Below are 25,774 nucleotides of genomic sequence, written 5' to 3'. Positions count from 1 at the left end.
GTTTGCAATATCAGTTTGTAACATCAATTTGTAAAACCAGTTTGTAAAATCACATTTACACCCCCCTTCAGAGCATTAACTCTGCCCCTTCCCCCTGCCAGCACTCTGCCTAGCAATAATTCATGAACTGTTTCTCCCCTTAGTATAATGTCCAGCTGCACCTATGAATCCTTCAATGCACTATCTATAAGTTAACTCCTTAGCCAGTTATACACATATTGAGTCTCTGTTAGCCTTGGTTCCCAACATCCATCTTGTCAAACATGACACTGATGGGTGGCAGACTAGGCACTTCTCAATCAGCCCTGACTGCTAGCTGACTTAATGATGTTTCAAGCCTAAAACCACACCTCCAGGTAGCCCCTCCTTAGGCTATTTCCCAGTGAATTATGGGCAATATGCGTGCACAGTAGATAATAAAAGTGCATGTTCCTTTAAGCACTGACCATTCCTTAGCTCCTCCCTAATCCCACCCTTACTCACTTAGTTAGAATATTTGACATCTGATTTTACTATTGTAACTCTTTATAAACTGTACCTATGACTTCTTTAACTTTGCAGGTTCTCTAAGACAGACCTCCTGCCAGTTGTAAAGCGTAACAATAAACTTTTACAATCCTGACTTAAAAGATTGCTTGGGTCCTATGAATTCATTCCAGGCTGTGTCCACTCAGGGACTTTGGTCATTGGAGCCCCTGGTAACACCTATCACCCCCTTGGTCAGTATGAGGAGGAGAAAAGTGAAGCAAATCAACTTACTTCGAACCAGAAGGGGGAAAATCCCCAAACAATTGTTCAGAGGAATTTCATAAGCACACTCACAAACAGATAATTAGCTTTGCTGATATCACAAACAAAATTTAATTTAATTTGGAAGTGAAATTTATTTCTAGTATGTTTATGTTATTGCACAGTAAACATTACCTTGAATTCTGACAACCATTCCTCCACAACCCCTTTCTCGGTCGTCAACATCTTTCCACATCTGTTCAAAGCCTTTCACCTAAAATGAATGGACAAAATTATTAAAAGTGAGTGTCTTCCTTGCCAAGTGACAGTAGAAACTGTACAATTAATCTAATTCAAATAATTATGTCATGTAATGAAACATAGTTACTTAATCCTTATTGACAACAGTTTTAGCCCTCCAATCTCCTGAACTTCTGGCCTTTCCCTCCTGTCCCATCTCAGCTGGTGACTGTACTACTGGCCCACTATTTCAGGCAGGTACCAAGCACATTTGAATTTATCACCTACTTCCTCCCTGGTCATCTTTTCCATTGAGTGATCAACTATCTTACCATCCTGCTTCTCCATCCCCCTCCATCACCTCCAGTTTGAGAACCATGATCAAATCCATTCTACTACTGGTTCTAGAGGGGTCGTATGTCACACTGCTACCCTGTGGCCCACATACACACAAACCCTTAAACCTTCTGATCAGTCCTCCAATGCAGGAATTACTTCCTTGTGTATATGGTTTCCCCCTATTAGGATGCAAATTGTTTTAGAATAGGGACTATCTTTACTATCATATTTGTACTTCCAGAGCTTAGCATAGTCCCTGGTACACAATAATGCTTAAGACAAGTTTTTTTCATGATTCACTATTAAGATCAATGTATATATACAAGATAGAAAATGTCAGGATCCTGACAAAAGCATCACAGTCACCACACATAAGATGATTGCAAAATTTTTCAGTCAGCTTTAATAATAACAGCTGCATGGCATATCAGACACTTGTTTTCCCTTGATAACAATTTTTAAATTCCAGAATTAATTGGAAGTTTAATGGAAATGGTAGAGGAAAAACACTAGAAATACAAATGTATAAAAAGAAAACTTCAAAGTTGATTTTGAGCCAAGGACTAATAAAATTGAATATATTTTTAAAATAATATTTTAGTCCTCAGTGGCCATGAAAATATTTTGAAAAACACTTTAAAAGTAGTCTACAAAAAGACAAAGGACTTCCAGTGCCAGCAGTTATGAGTTAGCTCTATGCCACACATGGGCCTCATGCCACTGTTCCCTATATATGAAGCCATCTTTCCATGGACATTGTATATGGGGGACAGTATATTCCACAATTTGGGGGATGATGTCTTCTACAGCTGTCCTTCCTCTACCATCCTAGTCAACGCTTATTTACTAAAAGCTAATGAAGAGGGTTGGCTTCTGGCTAAAGAGCAGAATGCTGTTTAGGGATTGGGGGCTTCCGTGGCTGAAGTACAGCCACAAGATCACTCCTAGAATCCTAGGGGGGCTGCCATGCTCTGGGGTTCCAGCTCAGTGTGAGTTTTAAGAATGACCCAGAGACAGCTGCTAAATAGTTAAAACTCTGGAGAAAGACTGCTAAAAGTAGAAAGGAAAAAATCTAAAGCAAAATTTTTTTGAGAAATTTCTACCCAATTCATAAAAAAGAAAAGATAGCAGAACTTGGTTTTGATTAGCAAAAAGTAAATTGAATACGAATAAACAGTTATCTGAAGTTATGAGGAGCAGGATGCAATATCAGGCACATGAAAAAAAAGGACTTCCCAAATACTGTTCTCCTAGAGACTAGCAAGGCTAGTCTATGAGAAGAACCTGAATGGTCATTATCTAGGGGCAAAGAAAGATACCACAGATCACAATATACCTTCGAAGAAAAGTACTTATGACGTGAATGAATGCATGAAAAGGTGCTATTAAGAGCTCAGCGAATGTGCCAGGAACTGTGCTGAGTGTGGGCGATGGAAAAAAAAGGTAAGAGTCCTCCAGGCGCGTAGCATCTAATGGAATAGATACCATGAAAATGACCATGCGGAAGAAGGGCCGACACAAGCTATAAGAGCGCTAACCCTGGGGACAGGCATCGCTATATTAGATAGTAGGGATTTCGCACAGACTTGAAAGAATCAGGAAGAAGATGAGAAGAGGGCTAAAACTGTAAACATGAGGAAGGACGGTCAGTGAAAAGGCCCAGAGCTGGTATAACAAGCATCATCTGTGAGGAAAAGGGAGGAAGTGAGTGTCACTGGGTTGCACAAAATGTGGAGGGGAGTAAAGTTGGAGTGGACAAGGTTATAAAGGACTTTAAAAGCCAAACAGAGGATTTTTCTATTTGATTCTGGAGTTTCTTGACTAGAGGGATGGCATGGTCAAACCTATACTTTAGGAATATCACTTTGATAGCTAGACAGGCACACCTACCAGCAACTATTGCAACAGTCCAGGCATGAGGTGATGAGGAACTATACCAGGGTGGGGGCTGTGTCAGAGGAAGGATGGGGGATAATACCAGAAATGTTACAAAAGTAGAATCAACAAGATTGGTTAATGTATCGGTTGGGAAGAGGGTCAAAAAAGAATGGGGAATTAAGGATGGCACTGAAGTTGGGAATTTAGGTGACTGGGAGGATGGCGGTGTCCTTGCCAGAAACAGGGAAATCAGAAAGAGGAGAAAGTCTAAAGGGAAAGATAATGAGCTCAGTTTTGGCCATATTGAGTTTAATTTGTGTATGAGATGAGATGTGTATGTGCAGCTATGTGGTACAGTGGATACAGCAGTGGGCCCAGAGGAAGGGAGATTTGGATTCAAATCCAACCTCAGATACTTACTAGTTGTGTGACCCTGGGCAAGTAATTCTAACCCTTATATGCCTCACTTCCTCATCTGTAAAATGGGTATACACAAGAGAAGGAAAAGGTAAACCATTCAGGTGTCTTTGCAATGTAGAGTCAGCCACACTGAACAACAAAAACAATAAATGGAATGTTCAATTTGAGAAGCCCACTAGGCAGCTGGAGATGTAAAACTGAAGGCCAACAGAGGTTAGGGTTGGACAAACAGATATGAGAATAAGGGCAGAGATGATGACTGAATCCACAGGAGCTGACAAAAGCCTGAAACAAACAGTATATAGAGAGAAGAGGCCCAGGACAGAGCCGTGGGAGACACCCATGGTTAGTAGGCAGGACCTGGATGAAGATACAGCAAAAGAGAATGGAAAAGTCACGTCAGAGAATTAGGAGTAGAAAGGGGAGAGAGAAGTGTCATGAAAACCTAGAGAGAAGAATGTATTCAGAAGAAGAGGGTGACCAACAGTGTCAAAGGTGGCAGAAAGGTCAAGAAGGATGAGGACTGAGAAGAGGTCAAATTTGTCAATTAAGAGATCACCAGTAACTTTGGAGAAAGTAGGTTTAGTTGAATGATGAAGTCAGAAGCCAGACTCTAGAGGGTTAAGAAGAGAGTGGGAAGAAAGGGACTGAAGGCCACAATTGTAAATGGCTTTCTCAAGGAGTTTATCGTTGAAAGGGAAGGGTGTGATAGAATGACAAGTGGTGATGGATAGATCAATGGAAGGAAGGAGAAGGAAGTAACCTAGAACATTTGGGGAATAAGAAGGTGTAAAATAGCTACTGTGGAGAGTCTGATAAACGACCAAAACGAGATCTTTTCTCCAACTTTTTCAAACAAGCAGCTAGTTTTTTCTCAAGTGAAAATTAAGGAAACAAAAGTGTTACAATTTGGCTACTCACTTTTCTAGTATAGCCTATAATTTGACTAGGTATAGAATTTCACTGAATCATAGAAGTTAAAACTTGGAAAGGTCTTCAGGGGCCATGTAGTCCCACCCATACTTAAAGCTCTAAGATCCAGTGGTTGTCTTAAATAGCACACACAAAGACACTTAAAAGTGTTTAAGATTTCTAACCAACTGTGTGGCTCTAAAAGACTGTTACAAGGTAGATCTCTCTCCTATTCTATTCCCAATTGAGTGGTTTTTGTCAGATTACTACACTGTGAAGGGTCTGTTCAGTGATATAATGACAGTACGAGCTGCAAATTTCTGTGCTTAAATGACTTTATGTCATTAGAAGACAAAGTCAAGCTCTTAGGACTAGGGGGGAAGCAGAAGGAAGGGAAGGGGATAGAGAAGAACATATTATGTCCTGGAAAACTTTGTCATACAAGAGTTTGATTTTTACCACATTTATTAACTATATTACTGTATATCATCTTTCATTTTCAAATGTGGTGCTACTGACATCAATTACTACCTCTCTAACATGAAAGTGTGCTTGAAAAGACAAGACTGAATTAAGTTTGTAAAGCAGAAACAGTCTACATTCACATTAAATGAATGGGGGAGGAAGGAGAAAGGAAGGTGACTGCTGAAGAAGATAGGAGCAGGGATAAAGCTTTTCTCTTTTTATTAAGAAGCAGTGAGAGAATTTAATTTTTGTTGACAGTCAACAGTGTTTCCATTCTCCCCAGTCTGAAACAAGTTACAGTAGCAATCACTACATAAACAACAGAGTAACTAAAGAGAAGTGGTATCTTAGCCAGCCATTTAGGGGAAAGAAAGCAAAGAGAAAGCATAGAAGCCAAAGATAGGGGGTAGAGTATATATGGAACAAAATATGCAAAGAGGAAATGGTGATAACCCCACAGTTATGTAGTATAAAGTATGACAAACTCTAATTCTATATGCATGATTATTTTAATTGAACATTCCCTAAATAGTCATTTAAATAATTCCACAATGGATACTGAGAATGGTTTCTTCAAAATGAGAGCAAATAACTACCCAAAGGGCTATAAAACTGCATACTCTGTGACTCTGCAATGCCATGATTAGGTCTACATCCCAAAGAGATCAAAGGAAAGGGAAAAGGACCCACATGTACAAAAATATTTATAGCAGCTCTTTGTGGGGTGGCAAAGAATTGGAAATTAGGGGATGCCCATCAGTTGGGCAATGGCTAAGCAAGTTTTGGTGCATGATTGTGATGGAATACTATTGTGCTACTAGAAATGAAACACGGGATGGCTCCAGAAAAACCTGGAAAGATTTCTACAAAGTGATGTAAAGTGAAGTGAGCAGAACCATAATGTTACAATAATCAACTATGGAGGATACAGCTATTCTGATTGATACAATGATCCAGTCCAAGCCAGTTCCAAAGGACTCATGATGAAAAATGTTATCCACCTCTAGAAAGAGAAATGATGAACTCTGGGTGCAGATTAAAGCATTTTTCTTTATTTTTCTTTTCTTTTTTTGCAATATGGCTAATACAGAAGTATGTTTTGTGTGACTTATATGTGCAATGGGTATTCTACTGCTTTTCTTCTCAAGGAGTGAGGGAGGAACTAGAGAGGGAGAATCTGGAACTCCAAAGGAAAAAAAAAAAGAATGTTAAAAAAAACAACAACTTCAAGTCTAAGGGACATGCCAAGAAAAAAAAAATAAGAGAGAGAATGTACTTGTATCATAATGGCATAATCACCTACAAACACAACCACAAAGGAGCAACATGTCTTTTAAAACTTTCATTGGGACACAATATAGATAAAACTCTGGGTCCTAAATGAGAAAGACCTAGGTAGAAGAACTCCCAGGGTAACAGTGACCATCCAGCCTCCGCTGGAAGCCTTCTGAAGAGGGCTGCCCACCACTCCTCTGCATCGCCCACACCACTTTGAGGCAGCTCCAGCCTAAACTGTTCTCTTGGAATCTTCTGCCCCTCTGTTCTTAGTTCTGTTCTGTGCGACCAAATCTATTCCAATAGATTAGATTGTTCACGCTCAGAACAAATCTAATCCCTCTCAAACATGACAGTTCTTCAAATACTTGAAGACAGTTATATCCAGCCCTAAGTCCTCTTTTCCAGGCTAAACATGCCCAATTCCTTCAATTGATCCTCATGGCTCTTCACCATCCTGGCTGCCCTCTTCATGTCACTCATTGATTGACAAGGACTCCTCAACATCCTTCCCAAACTGACCACAGTGCTCTAGAAAAGAACTGAAGATAGTAGATCAGAGAGAGGCTCTAACCTCCTTGTTTCCAGTTCTCCTTTTAATTCAATCCAAGATTGCATTAGCTGTTTTTAGCTGCCTGACATATCACAAAGAGGACTCAAGTTGAGCTTGAAGTACAGCCAACAAAATACTTATGAAGCACTTACTATGTGCCAGGAGGCAGCCAGGTGACTCAGTGAATAGTGTTGGGAGGCAGGAAGACCTGAATTAAAATCTGGCCTCAGACACTTACTAGCCATGTGGCTCCGGGTAAGTCACTTAACCCTGTTTGTCTTAATCCACTGGAAAAGAAAATAGCAAACTACTAGAAACTTTGCCAAAAAAACCCCACGGCCAGCATCAGTGTGCTATGTATGACTCATAGGGTCACCAAGAGTCTGACACGAATGAACATCTGAATGGTAACAAACATACCAGGCGCTGTGCTGAGTGCCATGGATACAAAGAAAGCCACAATCATGAAACAAGGTCCCTGCCCTGAAGGCACTCGCTTCCCTCCTTCCTTCCTTCCTTCCTTCCTTCCTTCCTTCCTTCCTCCCTCCCTCCCTCTCCTTCCTTCCTTCCTTCCTTCCTTCCTTCCTTCCTTCCTTCCTCCCTCTCTTCCTCTCCTTCTTCCTCTCCCTCCTCCCCTCCCATTTTCCCTTCCTTCCTTCCTTCCTTCCTTCCTTCCTTCCTTCCTTCCTTCCTTCCTTCCTCCCTCCCTTCCTCCCTCCCTTCTTTCCTTCCTTCCTTCCTCCCTCCCTCCCTCCCTCCCTTCCTTCCTTCCTTCCAAAGCAATTGGGGTTAAATAACTTGCTCAAGGTTACATGGCCACTTTTTTGGTGTGGGTGTGGGTGTGAAGTATCTGAGGCCAGAACCAATCCCAGGTCTCCCGACTCTGGGGCTGGCACTCTTACTCACTGCACCACCTGGCCGCCCCAGGCACTCACTTTCTAATGAGAGAGACAAACATGAAAAGAGGCCAGCACTAGCAGTGAGTGTCAGGTGTTAAGGGAGGAAGCAGGGAAAGCTTCCTGAAGGCAGGAGTTTGAGCTAAGTCGTGGTGGAAGTCACAGAAGGCTGGACACAGAAGTAAAGATGAAAAACATCAAACACTACTTCCACTCAAAGCCCCGTAAAAAGCCATGAGAGGGTAAGTAGTCCCCATACCATCAGCCTTGCTTGCTTCCAGTCTATTCCCATAGTCATCACCATGGAGAAAGGGTTTGCCTTTCCCATCACCACCATAAGAGGTCAACCAAATGGGCAGGCAAGCTGATGAGCCTGCCTCCTAAACCACCAGTCCTCCACAGCTCCCACTGCCACCATCTGGGGAAGTAACCTCTAAAGATGCAGCTTGGCAACTATTTCTACAGGCACTACATATGGCTACAACTACTGAAGATCCAAAAAGAAAGTTCTCATTACCAAAATCTTTGACGTTACCAAATGTTTTGACATGCCAAACATCAGAAACTGATATCAACTTATCAATGGAAATGATATTTAAGAAGAGACCTGACCATCTGTACAGGCCTGCTATTGTACTCCAAGACCAAGGGACCTTTCCATTTAACTTACACATAAAACTTTCTACAAGTGTTGCCTCCCCTATTAGAAGGGAGGCCTTCTAAATTTTTTGTTCCGTCATGTCTGACTCTTCTGACCCTGTGGGTCAGAGCATGCCAATATTGGCCCTGGTGTTTTCTTGGCAAAAATACTGGAATGATTTGCCATTTCCTTCTCCAGTGGATTAAAGCATCTGTTTTATAAATAGTAAGAACTTAATTAGATGCTTTTTCATTCACTCATCTCTTCCAAACCTCAAACAATCCTGTGACAAAGGTGCTATGTGCTATTTTCCCTTTTCATAGAGGAGGAAATATTTTTCAAGAGGATAACTGACTTGCCTAGAGTCACAAACTTTTAAGTGTCTGAGGCATAATTCAAACTTCAGTCTTCCTAAATCCAGTGTTTTATCTACTATAGCACCTTGTTTCCTCAACTTTAAATCTCAGTAAGCCATATTTTAGAGCATTCTGCTCATCTGTTATCTACTATTATTGGAGTCACAGCCAGTCTGGATTCAGTATAACAGACCAAAGGTGGAGCCGTCAGAATTCCTAACTGCAGAGTTTAAACAAACAAAACTTCAACGAGCCTGCTGTCTCAGTATGCCATCAGGCCATACTTCTTCTCTCAGCTAGAAGTCTACAGAGGTTCCTCTGTGTGTCTCCACTATCCCTACCTTCCACCGCACAGTCAGGCTTTGGAAAATCCCACCACGACTAAATGTGCTCTTGGCAGTTGTTGTGAGGATCAAATGAGATAAAATTTGTAAAGTGCTGTAATGGGAATGCAGATTTGGAAGATCTTCCCTGCCCCTAGGCTAAAGTGCACCTGAAGCCTGGGATGGGAGGCTTGTTTTTCAGTAGATACTTTTTGATTGGCCAGTGGGTCAATAAGGTTGTTACATTCTCTGAGCCAGGAGAAGGCTATATAAGCCCTGATGTGAGGCTTTGTTTTGGGGGCTCACTTTGAGAAGTGTTCTGTGATTTGATCTGAATTCTGGGAAGCCGTTGTTGAGAGTCCCCCCGGCTTTGAAAAACCCAGATGTGGAAACCCAGATGTTGTTTGGTATGGATGTAATGGTTGGACAGTTTGGAAATCTATCTACTTGATCTCTTTCTGTCTATATAATTCTGCCTGCATACTTTGAAGTTCGGGGTGCTGACCTTTTCCCCTGAACAAGGTAAACGATATATGTCTGACTGATTAAAGTAAGCTTGTTAACCCATTTGGAGTTGCTTTCCTTTAACAAAGCAGATCCAAGAGCCTGTGGTGAGCCGCGGGGTGCTTGCCGCTACAAGTGCTTACGGCCCTGTATCCTGCCACAGCGAGCTCCTTGAGAGTGCAGACTGGCTTTTCTTGTACCCTGTCTTATATTTTGTATCTTGCCTTTGTCTGTATCCCCAGCATAGTGCCTGGCACACTTTATGTGTTTAATAAATGTTTATTGGGTGACTGATCCATAAAATATAAAGTCCGATACAAATGTTAATTAAAAACTGATGGTTAGCTGTTCCCCCAAAAACTATTGCATCATACCCAAAAGTTACTTAAATAAGTGATTGAGTTTCTTCTCTTCCTTTTTTTCCTACTATCCTCACAATTTTACCTCAGATACCCATAATGATAACACCCCACACTGACATTTACATAGTGTTTTAAGGTTTGTGAAGCACTTTCCATATGTTATCTCACTGATTTCAAATTATTCCTGTCAAGTAGATATTCCAATTCTTTTTAAGCCTTCTTTGCTGATGAGGACACTGAGACTCAGAGAGGTAAAAGTATTATCCATTCACTCATCCCACTGAGAAGATGACAGGGACATGAAGCCACAGTGGCAAGGGCACTGGGTTTGGCATGAAGAACCAGGCTTGGGGGGCAGAGTCAAGATGGTGGGGTAGAAACAGGACTTCCAGGGGGCTCCAGCTTCCACCTCCCCCAATTCATGGAAAAGGTGTCTCCAAAGAAACTTTGGAGCTACAGAACCCACAAAATGACACAGAGAAGCTAACCCCCCACTGAGGACAGCCCGGCAGCCCGGCACTCTGGGAGCTGAGCCAGAGGTTTTGGCCCCAGGGTGGCCACAACCAGCCACCAGCTGGAGGGACTTCACATCACCAGTAGCTGTGGTGGTTTGCAGAATTATCAACACAGAGATGCCAAGGCAAAGTGAGAGGTCAGTGCAGTGTGGACTTTGGGATCCAGTAGTTTTGGAGCCTAGTTGGCTTTTACCTCCAGGGTGAGAAGCTCCGAGGCCGAGCAGCTGCAGCCACGTAGCAGCTTCAGCTCCTGGGCTGCAGATTGTAGGGGGACCAAGTGACCAGTCTAAGGGGTAATGGCTCTTGCTTTAAACTGCTTGGGTCTGTATTGCTGTCTAGGGTGGAGGTCCTAGGGTGTGCAACTTGCGAGAGTGTGTGGAGGCTTCAGAGAGGGCACCCAACTAATACCTTCAGCAGCTGAGAAAACCCCAGCTATTGGGATGAAGCTCCCCTGTCTGGTAGCAGAGTCCTACTGTGGCAAAAAGCCCAAAAGTCAAGTAATTGAGTGTCAACATGAGTGGGCAAAGGAAGCAAAGCAAACAGAGCAACCCAACTTTACACTCCTATTTTGGGGACAAAAAGGATCAAAGCATGGAAAAGGAGGAAAACAGTGAAGTCAGAACTCCTGCACCAAAAGCTTCCAAGAAAAATATGAGCTGGTTAATGACCATAGAGGACCTTAGGAAGGATTTTGAAAAGCAAATAAGAGAAATGGAGGAAAAATTGGGAAGAGAAATGAGAAAATTATGAAAAGAGAGTCAACAACCTGACTGAAGAAAATAACACCTTAAAAAATAAACTAACTCAAATGGCAAAAGAGGCTCAAAAAGGCAATGAGGAGAAGAATGCCCTAAAAAGCCAAATTTGCCAGATGGAAAAAGAATATCAAAAGCTCACTGAAGAGAATCATTCCTTCAGAATTAGATTGGAGCAAATGGAGGCTAGTGACTTTATGAGAAATCAAGATACTATTAAGCAGATCCAAACAAATGAAAAAATAAAAAGCAATGTGAAATATCTCATTGGAAAAACCACTGACCTGGAAAATAGATCCAGGAGAGGCAATTTAAAAATTATTGGACTACCTGAAAGCCATGACCAAAAAAAGAACCTAGAAATCATCCTTCAAGAAATTCTCAAGGAAAATTGCCCTGATGTTTTAGAACCAGTAGGCAAAACAGAGGTTGAAAGAATCCACCAATCACCTCCTGAAAAAGATCCCAAAAGAAAACTCCTAGGAATATTATAGCCAGGTTCTGGAATTCCCAGATCAAGGAGAAAATATTACCAGCAGCCAAGAAGAATTTGAATATTGTGGAAACACAATCAAGATAATGCAGGATCTGGCAGCTTCTACACTGAGGGATCGAAGGGCTTGGAATATGATATTCCAGAGGGAAAAAGAGCTGGGATTAAAACCAAGAATCACCTACCCAGCAAAACTGAGCATCATGTTTCCGGGGAAAATCTGGTTATTCAGTGGAATAGAGGACTTTCGAGCATTCTTAATGAAAAAACCAGAGTTGAACAGAAAATTTGACATTCAGATACAAGAAGCAAGAGAAGCATGAGAAGGTAAACAGGGAAAAGAAATCATAAGGAATTTATCAAAGTTGGACTATTTACATTCCTACATGGCAAAACGATAATTGTAACTGATGAAACTTTTCTCAGTATGAGAACAGTTGAAGGGAATAGAAATGTGTGTGTGTATAGGAGGGTATATGGGTGTATGAATACATATGTGAATGTGTGTATTTATATGTACAGGTATACATAGAGGGCGCAGAACCAATTTAATAGGGAGGGATGATACTTAAAAGGTGATATTAAGAGGTGAAAGAGGAATATAATAAGAAGAGATGGGGAGAGACAGAATGGGGTAAACTATCTCATATAATGAAGAGCCAGGCTTCCACACTGGCCCTTCTCTTAGCAGGCTCTGTGTTCTCCTTTCTTCATCCTATCCTGACAGGGCTGGCAGCAGAAAGTACTTCTGAAACTCTTAACAGCCCATACTCATAGAACTCTTTAGTATTGTAATAGTTGTCATCCTCACTGGATAACATATATATGGATAATTTTAATATATTTACATTATTCACTTCTCATAGAACATTATATATCAAAAGAAATAAAATGTTTCATTCTCTAGCAGTTCAACTATTCCAAATATTGACTACAAAGTTTTATCCAAACCAAAAAAAGATAGAATTTTCATTCTGATATATTTTGGTTTTGAAAACTAAGTCAAAGTGTCCAACATAAAACATAGCACATTATTTCCAAATAGCTATAAGCATTTTTATTAATGTTTCAACCAATAAAAACTGCTACAGTCAGCATTACCATTTGAAAAACTGTCACAAAATGGTTAAATGAATTGCAATAGTTTCACAATTGAATCACAAGGAGAAAGAAAAATATCTCAAATTCCTGGATTCAAATGACTATTGTTGGCCAGCAATATGAATGTCAATTCCAAAATGGTGACAAATTAAATTTTTATGTAATCCTTTGGAAAGACATAGAAAAATTGCACACCTAAAAAAAAAGGTCTTTTGAGAGAGTGTGATGGATTCCAAATAAAAATCAATGATGTGAAAATTGGCTAAACCTATCATTCAAATCATAGTTATGTTAAATTCTCATCTACTTACTTACACTTGACCCCAGTGTAGGCCAGGCCACAAAAACTGCCCCCATTTCTCCACCCACCTTTCCACCTACCTGTATCAATTCAATTTAATCAGCAAGCATTTGTCAAATGGTCATTTTGTGTCACCCACTGCACACTTGCTATAGAAGATCCCTTCAACAAATGAAATCACCATAAAGGCAATCCAACAAGACTATCCTTGGATATCTTCACCATTTCCAAGAATCCAGGTTAGAATCTGAGTCAGAAGGTTTGGTCTAACATACAGGTGAAGCAGAAATACCCCCTACACCCTTCCTCACAAGAAATCCTACAAACTCCACTTCAAACCTTCCAGATATTGCCAACACACAACTTTCACTGAAGCTGCCCATCCTGCTTTTGGACAGCTTTAATTATGAGAAACTTTTTCCTTACATTGCACTAAAACATAAAGCAGAATTTTCTCTCAAAAAACAAAAAAAATTACTTAAAATTACCTTTTTAGTAGCTTAGAAAAAGGTTTAAATAATCTAAAAGAGGCAGCATTTAGAATCATGTTTTTAAAATACAAAAATTATCATCCAAGACACATATAGATTTGTGGTGGAAAGGGAACTCACTGGGTTTGGTGCAAAAGGACTTAAGCTAAAAAATTCTTGTCCTGCTATTTTCTCACTCTGTAGCCTGGGGCATGGGCCTCTTGTCTGTAAAAGGAGGCTTGGACCAGATGATTTCTAACATTCCTTCTAGCTCCAACCTATCAGCCTATGAAATAAGTGTGTTATGGTTGTCTGGGACAAGAACTACATATGACAATATGCTCAAGACTTTTGAACAACCAGCTTTTAAAAACTTTTTAATAGGGAAAACTTCTTAAGAGAGTGTTAAGAAAATACAGACATTAAAATGGAATCTAAAATATGAATGTGTCATGAGAAAAAAATGGAAACTTCATGAGAGACTTGTAACGGCCTCTTTAAAGGTGGAGTGTCAGAAAGTGGTTGATGACGTGGAACTTTCTCCCAGACAACTGTCTTACTTGTCTACCATAACCTGAAACTTTCCCCTAGTGAACCTGTCCTGTGGACACTCCCAGATAAGTAACAGTGACTAAAACCATCACTGGGGGCAAGGACAACATGAATTACCCAAGGAAAGCACACCCTCAATACAAAATAGAAATAAAGATTAATAAACCCTCTGTAATATCTACCAACACTCAACAAGAGACTTCTATGACTGACAAGCACATGCCTGCAAGTTCATCTATAAATGTTTTCTTAATCCATTAATAAACATGGAAAACCAAAGTATATATTGATTTTGTAATTTTGCAGCATTTATAAATATCAATTAAGCAAACTAAGCAACTTAAGACTATTGTCTCACATAAAAAATTTTTAAAATACAATTTTGTTGTGAATGTTTTCTTCCTGGGAACAAAGAAGACATAAAGAGGGGTGCCTGGTTGTTACTGTGCAATCCACTTTCTATTTCCTTTTTCTGTCCTTTTAGGGTAGGGTTTTTCAGCTGTTAGAGAGCTTCTTGGGTTTCTGAGGAGGTATTTCTGTGAAGGTATTTTTTCTATAATTCACATGAAAATATTTCTATATTTAGCTCATCTTTATCGTGACCATCTTCATCTAATAGTACATCTGTTCGATGATTCAATAAGCATTTATTAAGCACTTACTAGGTACCCGGGACTCTGGATAAAAAGAAAAATTGAGAAACAGTTCCGCCCCATGAGGCCTTGCCATGAAAGAAACAATTCCTGCCAACAAGAAATTTATATTTCTAATCCAGGAGTGTGTATAAAAACAAATAAAGCATAAAAATAAAGTGAATAAAGTCAAACAGGTGCAAAGTAGTTAAATAAAAGGTCATCTGGGGGCCACCAGGGGGGGAGGGCGCATGCAGAAGATGGTGCTGGAGCTAGAAAATGGGCTTCGATTTCCTTCCGTGTAGAATGAGGGACCTGTGAGGTACCTGCTAGTTTGGGCTATGAGAGCGCAACAAGGACTCCTAGAGATCCCATAAAGAAACAGACACAAGCCCAGCAAAACTTACACTTTGTTCTCCTTATGTCTATTTTTATAAAGATTTCAGGCCTTGGAAGACTGTGATTTCAGTCTTGGTAACCTAAGTTGAAAAGAACTATTTTTCAATTTAAAAAATGTTATTGCATTTAAAATTTAATCCTTCTGGGTAAATAAATGAAACAGGTAATGACAAAGATTACCCAGACGCTCAGATGCTGAGAAGGAAGCTACCAAGAAGCCAGTTTATTTCCTTTCAAACTAGCAATAATTAGAGTACTTATTTTTAAATTAGTACTGTTAAATTATATACAACACTAATTTGAATTTCAATTATCAACCACAATCAACCACAATTGCTTATTTTGGTGAAAATGTAATGGCTTAAAACTGTCACTCCCCAACTTAAATTCAGTTTTCACGATGTAAAAAGTATTTGTATATATGTAATATAAAAATCCTATTGTATTGAATTGGTATTTTATAATTTATATTAAGGAAGCTTTAAATCATTCATCAGTCATATAATTTCATCATTTTTTTAAACAAAAGATAAAGTTGTTGTTTGATTTAACCTTATAGAAAATGGTTTTTACCCCAGATAAAGGTTTCATTTTGAAGACAAATCTGTTTCATGATGGCAGAGGGATTGCTGGAAAAGGAGGAGGAAGAGGAGGAAGGAGTATGTAGGCTCTTGCTATGATTAGAGGGTCATGAGAAAAGTGGCCAGTATCAGAGAGGGTGACAAGGAATGTATAGTCTCTAAGGGAAAACCATTCTAATGTTAAAACCAGAAGATGTAAGGTCTGTAAGATCAAGGAGAAGGAATTTTATTAATAACAGTGTGGGGATTACAGATGGCACCATAGAAGAAGTGGGTAAAAGAGAATAGAGATTAAGGGGAGGGGTAAACCCAGAATTGGGGCTGCTAGATGGTACAATAAATTTTTAAAAATGTATGTGATAAAATCAGAAAATGAGTGAAATGCAGGCTCATTTCTCAAAGCTAATGGAGAAGGATACTTGAAGTCGCTGGGCAGAGAAGGATCCTAGATTTAGAGATTGCAGTGACCTCAGTAATCTCTTTTGAAGAGACCTCCTGATCACCAGTGATCCCTAGGGTGATATAATTCAAGCCCCTCATTTTACAAGACAAGCAAAGGAAGGTGGACAGAGGTCAAGGATGTTTCTCTAGCCTCCCAACCCTGTTCCTCTGCCTCCAAATTCAGCTTTTTTTTCCTACTATAACCCTGACTCTTAATTGAACATGTTAAATAAAAAGTGCAGTACATTTTCCCTACTCTCCATAAGACTGTTATCATTAACAAAAACATTCATATTGTTTATTAGTTAAATAAAGCTACACTTTAAAAGTTTAGTTCTTGATCCAACCATTTTGGAGAGCAATTTAGAACTATGCCCAAAGGGCTATAAAACTGCATACCCTTTGACCCAGCAATATCACTACTAGGTCTGTAACCCAAAGAGATCATAAAAGCAAGAAAAGGACCCACATGTACAAAATATTTATAGCAGCTCTTTTTGTAGTAGCAGAGAATTAGAAATTGAGGGAATGCCCATCAATTGGGGACTGGCTGGACAAGCTGTGATATATGAATGCAATGGAATACTATCGTGCTATAAGAAATGAGGAGCAGGCAGACTTCAGGAAAACCTGGAAAGACTTCTATGAACTGATGCTGAGTGAAATGAGCAGAAACAGGAGAACATTGTACACAGTAACAATGTGTGGTGACTGACTGATAGACTTAGCTCTTCTCAGCAATGCAAGCATCAATTCCCCCCAACGACTCACAATGGAAAGTGTTACCCACACCCACAGTAAGAACTTCGGAGTCTGAATGCAAATAGAAGCAGACTGTGCACTCTCCTTTTGTTTCTTCTTTCTCCTGGCTCCTCCCACTAGTTCTAATTCTTCTTTACATCATGACTAATGTGAAAATTGTTGTCTGTCCTTTGTTCTTGAAGAGGCCCGTGACATCAGGGAGATGATGACACGCCTTGCAGTTGACTTTGATCGGAGTGAGGGAGGGCTGGGCAAGGTCACCAGCCTCACTTTCTCCTCCAGAGCCATCTGGCTCCCGTGGTCAGATATTCACCAGGACGACTGGAGATGGCCCAGGATGCATAATTGTTTAATAGGAATGTGTCAGTAGAGCCTATATTAGATTGCACACAGTCTTGGGGATGGGGGAGGAGAAGAAAGGGAAGAAAATTAAAAACTCAAAATCTTATGGAAATGAATGTTGAAAACTAAAAATAAATTAATTATAAAAAATAAAAAAGTTTAGATTTAAATGTCATATTTTTCTTCAGCACAAAAAATTTTATTTAAATAAACCTGTTTCAAAATATTACAAAAATAAAATGTTTTAAAATAAAAATTAGAACATTTCATTCAAGCAGAGTTTAAAATGTCTATCCAACTCCAAGGTAGAGACGTCCAGCAGGCAGTTTGTAATATAAGACTATAGCTCAGAAGAGCTATTAGGACTAGAGATAAGGACTGGGATGTCATCTGCAGAGAGACGATCATGGAAGCTGAAGAGATGACCAAGAGGGCACAGAAAATGAGGAGGGCCCTAAGCAGAGCTTTGGAGCAGACCACCTCATACAGGGTGGCACATGGATGACAAACCAGTAAGGTAGATTAAGTAGCAGTCAGTTCAGCTGGAGAGGCAGCAGGAGAGAACAGGGTCACAAAATCCAGGGATGAAACAACACCCAGGAAGATAGATGAGTCCGTGTTCACTACAAAGAGGTAAAACATAACCAGAATAACAACTAAGAAATTCCTGGTAACTGCAGTTGAAAGCAGCTTCAGTCCAGGAGAGTCAGAAGCCAGATTCCAAGGGGAAATAAGTAGAAGATGAGAACAAAGTTTTCTTATTTTGAACTATTTCCTGTTTACCATAACAACTGTTCTATCATTACGACTTTTTTACCCAGGGAAAAAGATCTTTTGGACAAGAATATTTTACAGCAGCTCTTTTTATGGTGGCTAAGAACTGGAAATTGAGAGGATACCCATCAACTGGGGAATGACTGAACAAGTTGTGATATATGATTGTAATGAAATATTATTGTGCTATAAGAAATGACATGTAAGATGATTTCAGCAAGACCTGGAAAGGCTTACATGAACTGATACATAGAGAAGTGAACAGAACCAGGACAACAGTGTACACAGTAACAGCAATATTGTTCAATGAAGAATTGTGAATGGCTTATTTATTCTCAGCAATACAATGATTCAAGAGACTCATGATGAAGCACGCTATCTGCCTCCAGAGAAAGAACTGATACTGTTTAAATATAGACTGAACATGCTATTTCATCCTTTCTTTCTTTTTACGTGATTCTTCTTGTACAAAATGACTAACATGGAAATGTTTTACATGACTGCACAAGTATAACCTATATCAGATTGCTTACCTTCTCAGGGAAGGAGGAAGGAGGGACAGAATTTGAAAATCAAAACTTTTAAAAAAATGTCTTAAGATTTGTTTTAACATGTAATTGGGGGAAAAATAAAATACTGTATTTTTTTAAAAAGACCCCCCCATCCCTTTCCCCTGCTACCTCTTCTTATACTCTCCTCTGTAGTATTTCTCTTCTCTGCTGCTGTTCAGTTGTTTCAGTCATGTCTAATTCTTTATGGGTTTTTGGGTCTTCTTGGCAAAGATATTAAAGTGGTTTGCCATTTCCTTCTCCAGTTCATCTGACAGATGAGGAAACTGAGGCAAACAGGGTTAAGTGACTAGCTCAGGATCACACTGCTAGCAAATATTTGAAGCCATATTTGAACTCAGGGTCTCCCTGATTCCAGGCCCAGCACTCTATTCACTGCACCATCTGGCTGCCCCAATTCTGGGTTTACCTCTCCCCTTAATCTCTATTCTCTTTTACCCACTTCTTCTATTGTGCCCTCTGTAATCCCCACACTATAGTCAATAAGAGTCCTTTTCCTTCATCTTACAGACCTTCCATCTTCTAGTTTTAACTTTAGAATGATTTTCCCTTAAAGACTATACATTCCTTGTCACTATCTCCAATCCTGGCCACTTTTCTCATGACCCTTATATCATAGCAAGAGCCTGCATATTCCTTTCTCCTCCTCCTGCCTTTCCAACAATCCCTCTGCCATCAGTTTTTAGCAACCTCTCTTTGTGCGGAAACAGTTTCATCCAATTATACCACACTGTCCAGCTCCATGTTGCATCATTTGTTGACTTCCAAGGCACTCTCTTTTCTCAATGGCCATGTAAACTAGCTCAGACTTCTTCTAAACTCTGCCATTATATTTGGTGACTTCTGGGTACATTAGGATGACCCTTTGAACACCTTGGCCTTACAGTTTTGCAACCTTGACTCCATGACCTCAGTCTCCACTCAACTTCTGCCACCCATAGGGGAGGTCATGCCTTAGAAATCACTGTCATCACCGTTGCTCCTCCAAGATCTGCCTTGAACACTGAAATTCTCTTCTCTGAATACAATCTTTATCTGGTTATGAACTAGAAAGGACTTTACAAGTCATCAAATCCTACCTCCTTCCCTCATATTCCAGGTACAGAAATAGCACACACACTGAAGTGACTTGCCTAAAGTCATACTGGTAGAAGGAGGTGGAGGAGAGAGGTTCAAGCTCAGGTTCTCCTATCCTTTTACTTCCTTCCCAGACTCTCTGGTTCTGAACACTCTTCATTATTACCACAGCCTCCCATCCTCCTTGTTCTCTACTTCTGTCCCTCTCACTTTCTCCCTCTACAATCTGGAGTCTATAAGCTTGACAGTTATACAAGGGATGAGACTCCACCCTTGAAGTCTTTGGTGCCTTCTCCTTCCCACTATTTCTGCCTTGATAATCTTTAATGGTCGCCTTCATCATTGACTGGCCCTTCTCTTTCCTGAGCCAGACATGTTGAAAGAAGTCAAGAAGCAGTGTTATGGGAGTACAGCTAAGCCCTCAGCACTCCACAGCCCTCTTATTCATTTCTTATTGACACATGCCCTTGAAACCCTCTCTTGCCATCTTTCCCTGGGGATGATCCAGAGCCCCCTCCCTAAGCAAAGAGACTCCTGCTTATTACTACCCTCGTTGTAAATGTTCACTAATCCTGCCACCCTTTTGTCCCTGTTGCATATCCTTCTCCTTTCAAACCTCATGACAAGGATTGGGGTTATCAGCTGCCTTTTCAGATCCATTTTCTTCTTCTATTCTTTCACACACTCTGAAGATTTCCACCCCAACAGCTCAAAGTGAAAGTCTCAGTCCTTCAGCCACTTTAGGAGATGGCCTCACTTGGCTTTTACTGGGCTCCCCTTTTTCACTAATGGAATTTACTAATTCAGGGCACTCCCACCCCACACTTCCCCAAATGAGAACCATTGTTGCTAGCTCTGTTGAGATGGTCTGTGGCTGGCTCTTAAAATGTGCTCACACTAGGAGACTTGGGATCTGCTTCTTCTGCTTCCTCATCCATGTAGACAGCAGAGCACAGGTCACTGCCACCTGCGGTCTGCTTTTTAACCTTATTAAGTCCAGTATTTTTTTTCAAGCCCTAAGCCTAAGAATCTAGACTAAATTCACTGGCTGACTAAGTTCTCTTGAAATACAAGTCTGAACAACAACAACGAAGAAAGAAAATTAAATTCACTCTGCTCCAAGAACTACATGATATTATTTCCAAAATGGTGGAAAGGGCTTCCTTCAAATGAGCACACATTTTTCCTTGAAGGGAACTCGTTCTCAGAAACAAATTTAGAGAGTACTAATAGACTGAGTGGCCCTCTCCACTGCCAGTCCAACATTTAATGATGGTATCTGTATAAAACAGAACATTCCTTTTCACCTGTTCCTCTATCTTCTCTTTAAAGTCCATCATTTTGTCAAAAGACATGAAACACAGCTGGCTGGTACTCTTATCTATTGAAATGCAGAACCTTAGAGGTAGAAAGAACTTCACACTTCAAGGTCAGCCCCTGAATTGTACAAGCTCAGAAATGAAGTCTATTTAGACAAAGGCACGGATAAGTCACGGAGCTCATTAACAGCACAACTCGAACCAGGCAGGTTTTGTGACTCCCAGGCTACTGCTGTTTCCTCTAAGACACACTGCCTGTAACACTACTTTTAAAAAAAGTTTCCTTTTTTACCTTCATCCAGAATTTAATTGAATCCAGGTTAAGCTGATTTAAAAGATGAAAATAAAATATTTGAAGTTATTGAAGCATGTACAACTTAACCAGAAGCAAACAATTCTATTTTCCAATCTGCTTTGAAATTTCTACATAAAATGAATGGAGCCTATTTTTAAGCAATTAAAAATGTTTAGCTCCAACATATTCATGTATTTCTGCTGCAGTTTTTTAAGCACTAAAGTTTTTTGGTTAAACTTCTGAAACTTCAGGACAAGTAACACTGCATTTTATTTCTAGAAATGCTTTTCACTAACTGTAATACTAAGAGGGAAAAATTCCCTACATAGCAAAAGCTTTTTTTCCCCCCACGACTGCCATTTTAACTGACATGATAGCTTTGCAGAAGGAAAGTGACAGGGACAACCTTTCATTTTTCTGCCACTCAGACAGCAAGGACAATTCTCAGTGTTTCAGTCTCTTTCTGCCAGTAAAAAATGCTCTTTAAATACAGTAGTTTACATCGTAATTGTTTACTAGATCATAGGAATTAGAGCTGTAAGGAAGCTTTAAGATCATCTAGTCCAAACCCATCAATTTTCAGGTAGAAAAAAAGTGACCTATTGCTTTGCCTGAGGTCATTCAGTGAGTAAGCGGGAGAGCTGGCATTTAGACCAAGCTGCTCTGACACAAAGTTCGCTGTTCTTTCAACTTCGTTTCTCAACTTCAGTTTCCTTTTTTTTTTACCCATATGAATATGCTCCAATTTCCCTTTTCTCTAAGTCTTTCCTACCTGTCCCTTCCTTTCCCAGCACAGATGTCCCCAGTAGGTCAGAAATCTTTCCTACAGTTCCCCCGAAAATATCAACAATTGGGGTGCCTAAGTCAGTGCTGGAGAGTCAATCCCATCCTTCCCTGCTCTTTGAGAACTAGAGCTGGTTTGAGTCTCCTTTGAAAAGCTCACCCATACAATACAGCAGAAGAGCTCTACCTGGTTAAAGATCAGGAAGTCAGAAGATCTCAGTTAAACTCTTCCGGCCAGGAGACTAGGGAAAAGGAATAAGAAAAATAGACAAAACCCCCTAGATAATACTAGCTTTACTAATCATTAAGACAAGTTTTTCCTTCAGAGCAGTGAGTTCTTTCCTAAAATTTCTTCACTGCTCTTTCAAAATTTTCCTGGGGTCCAATACCAATTTCTATTTTTAAAGGGATTTTTTTTTAGGGGAAGACCTTAGCTCTAAACTACTCTGGTGTGCATGTGCAATTTTTACTATCTATGTACTACTTAGTCAACTCATGGAGCTATGGATAAATCCATTCCACCTCTTTAGCACTCAAATATCAACAACAGTGATAATACATGCTCATTTACATTTTAAAACCATATTAAAATAATGAAATTATTAGACTGATATGACTGTAATAAAGCACTCTTCAAGACTTCTTGCCTTGTCTAATATTCCAAAATCCCACTATCAGTATTTTATGAGGCGAATCATTCATTTGTGATGCTGCCCAATTCAACAATATGTCTAAGTTGTTGACATCCCACCAAGGAACATAAATATATTTCTACCTACTCTTACAGCAGGAAACTCAAAGAGTCAGCATGGACAACAGCAATGAAATGGGATAAATTGTAATCTAGCTTCAAGCTAGACTGTCATTTCAATTAAAAAATTACCTTTTCTCTAACAGCAAAAGCTCCCAGGACCAGGCATACAAACCATCCTCTCTGCAATCAAAGTCCGATGGAAACAATAGGCTGGGTTCCCAAAGCTCCAAAAGCTTCTGTGTACTGAAGCTAGAACTCAGACTCAAGCTTTATAGAGAAATAATGCTGTGGTATTTAGGTTTCCAAACCAGCCGACTAAGCCTATCTAACTTACAGTTCATATACACACAGCTGCACAGTTGGATACGGAAATACATTTCACTCAATAGAAAAACAGGATGGAAAAGGTAGAAAGGGGAATTAGAAGGAAGGTAAGATTAAGGAAGGGATTAATCCTAAGCAAAACAATCTCTAAACATGTACAAAAATATTTATAGATCTTTTTGAGGTGGTAAAGAATAAGAATATGAGGGGTTCCCCAGAAATTGGAGAATAGCTAAAAAATTATGATATATAAATGTGTAGAATACTATTGTGCTATAAGCAATAATGAAGGGGGGGTGTTTAGGTGGAGCAGTGAATAGAGCACCAGCCCTGAAGTCAGGAGGACCTGAGTTCAAATCCAGCCTCAGAAACTTAACACTAGCTGTGTGGCCTTGGGCAAGTCATTTAACCCTAACTGCCCTAACTTCCCCTTTCCAAAAAGCAAAAACATAAAATTTTAAAAAAAATGATGAAGGGGATGGTTTCAGAAAAATGGGAAGATTCATATGAACTGATGCAAAGTGAGTAGAATCAAAATAACTTATACAATGACAAAAATATGGTAGAGACAAACAACTTTGAAAGAATTAGAGATTCTCATAAACATAAATGATCAACCATTATTACAGAGGACTAATCATCAAACATGCTGCCTGCTTCCTGATAAAGACGTGAAGTAGTCAGAGTGCAACGTGAGGCATGGGGGCTAGGGAGAGGGCACAGCAATGTGAACTTTTGTTTTGGTTATAACAGAGGTTTTGTTTTTCTTTCATTTTCAATTTGGTTAGGATTGGGAGAGAAAAGGTGGATTTTTGCTAATTAAAAATATGCAATTTTTGGAAAGAAAAATGAGTTCAGTTTTGGACATGTTGCATTTAAGATAACTACAGGATATCCCATTCAAGATGTCCAATGGGCAATTGGAAATGTAAGTCTGGAGGTCAGGAGAGAGGTCCACTAGGGTCAAATAAGTAGATCTGAGAATCATATGCATAGAGATGACAACTAAATATATAGAAACTGATGAGATCACCAAGTGAAATAGCACAGAGCGAGAAGAGGGCCTAGGAGGACCTTGGAAGACACCCATATTTAGCAGGCACAAACTAGAAGAAGATTCAGCAAAGGGCATTGAGGAATGATCATACAGCTGAAGAAGCAAGCATGAGCAGTGTCATGAAAATCTAGAGAGTGGAGGAAATCAAGAAGAGGGTAATCAACAGTGTCAACCAATGCAGAGAGGTCAAAAGGGATGAAGGTTGAGAAAAGGGCATTTGGCAAATTAAGAGATCCATAGTAACTCTTGAGAAAAGTTTCAACTAAATGATAAGGTTGGAAGCCAGACTGCAGAGTTAAGAGAATGAGAGGAAAAGAAGCAGGAATACTGATTGTAGATGGCCTTCTCAAGGAATTTAGCTACAAAAGGGAAGACAGATATAGAATGATAGTTACTTGGACTAAAGATCCAATGTGAGTATTTTTAAGGTTAGGAGAGACATGGGAATGTTTGCAGGCAACAGGAAGCTGCCAATAGGCAGAGAACAGTTGAAGATTAGTGAAAAAGTAGAGATGATAAAGGGGACAGACAATCTGCTGAAGGAGACAGGATGAAATGGGATTACATGTACATGCAGAGAGTCTTGCCTTGGCGGGGAAATGGGGAGAAAGACACGTTAGTGGAGGAAAGCATCTTAGAAGTGTGAAAAGAGGAGGAGAGGAGCTCTCAGCAAATACAGAGATAGAAGTTCAAAGATGCATTCAGTGTTGTGCAAAGTGTTCACATAATACCGCCCCCCCCCCCAAAAAAAAACACAAAAAAAGATTTCTCTTTTTCCAAGATTCTCTAGTTTCCTATTCACAATGACAAGTACCAATTTCACTAAGTCACTAAGAATATTACAAAGTTTTCTTTCTTTATTACAATGTAATGTGAAACAGATTGGTCTTATGACCAATACTGGAAAAAGAAAGGAGATGAAAAACCCATTATCTTCCAGGTAATAAGAAACCTTATTCCTTCACAGGACTTTCTCTACCATGCCATAGAAAGTTCTTTACTCTGGAAATTCAATCTAGCCCTGGCCTAACTTTTCACATTGGAAGTACTCTCCAACCCTGTGGTCTCTCCTTCAGATTGGCCATTTCCCCCAGAACCTCCATTTCAAGGGTGAGCCCAGGCCAACCATGTCTCCCTCCATTTCTGGTTGTACTCCTAACTCTGGACTTTCTTTACCATGCCCCAGGCTTGGGACCTTCATCTTCTGCTCCTGCCCCTCACGTTTTAGTTTCCTCTTACACATTTTTGTTCCCCATTAGAATATAGGCTCGTTGAAGACATGGACTGTTTTTCTTTCTGCTTGTATTTGATTTTCAGCACTTAGATAGTTCCTAGTACATGATAAGCAATTAATAAATGCTCATTAACTGGCAAGTCTAGCTCAGTTTTAGGAAACTATCTATGTAATACTTTCAATGATTCCACACCTCCACAACTGCAAAAGCTTATCTCACTAACATGACTGTCTTCTAATGAGGTAATATGGCTACAAATAAACACTATTAGCCTCAGATACAGTACAATTAGGAATAATCTAAAGGGCAACAGAAAGATTCCATGATGGCAATAGGTTATACAGGAATAGA

General features: G+C 39.8%; 1 protein-coding gene across 2 annotated transcripts in view; it reads right to left on the bottom strand.

The window, feature by feature from the left end:
- The window catches only part of HYCC1 (hyccin PI4KA lipid kinase complex subunit 1), a 106,305-nt gene that overhangs the window by 58,301 nt on the left and 22,230 nt on the right, over positions 1-25,774 (bottom strand). For both annotated transcript variants that reach the window (XM_069088732.1, XM_069088733.1), the window contains exon 2: positions 925-1,003. In XM_069088732.1, the coding sequence (XP_068944833.1) occupies positions 925-975 (51 nt within the window). In that variant the 5' untranslated portion in view covers positions 976-1,003. The remainder of the gene's footprint in view (positions 1-924; positions 1,004-25,774) is intronic.

The sequence above is a fragment of the Petaurus breviceps genome, unplaced genomic scaffold (genome assembly GCF_028583685.1).
Source record: "Petaurus breviceps papuanus isolate PSGF00001 unplaced genomic scaffold, PetGlider_PUasm1.0 185, whole genome shotgun sequence".
Lineage (NCBI taxonomy): Eukaryota > Metazoa > Chordata > Mammalia > Diprotodontia > Petauridae > Petaurus > Petaurus breviceps.
This window is presented reverse-complemented; position numbering and strand designations above follow the sequence as displayed.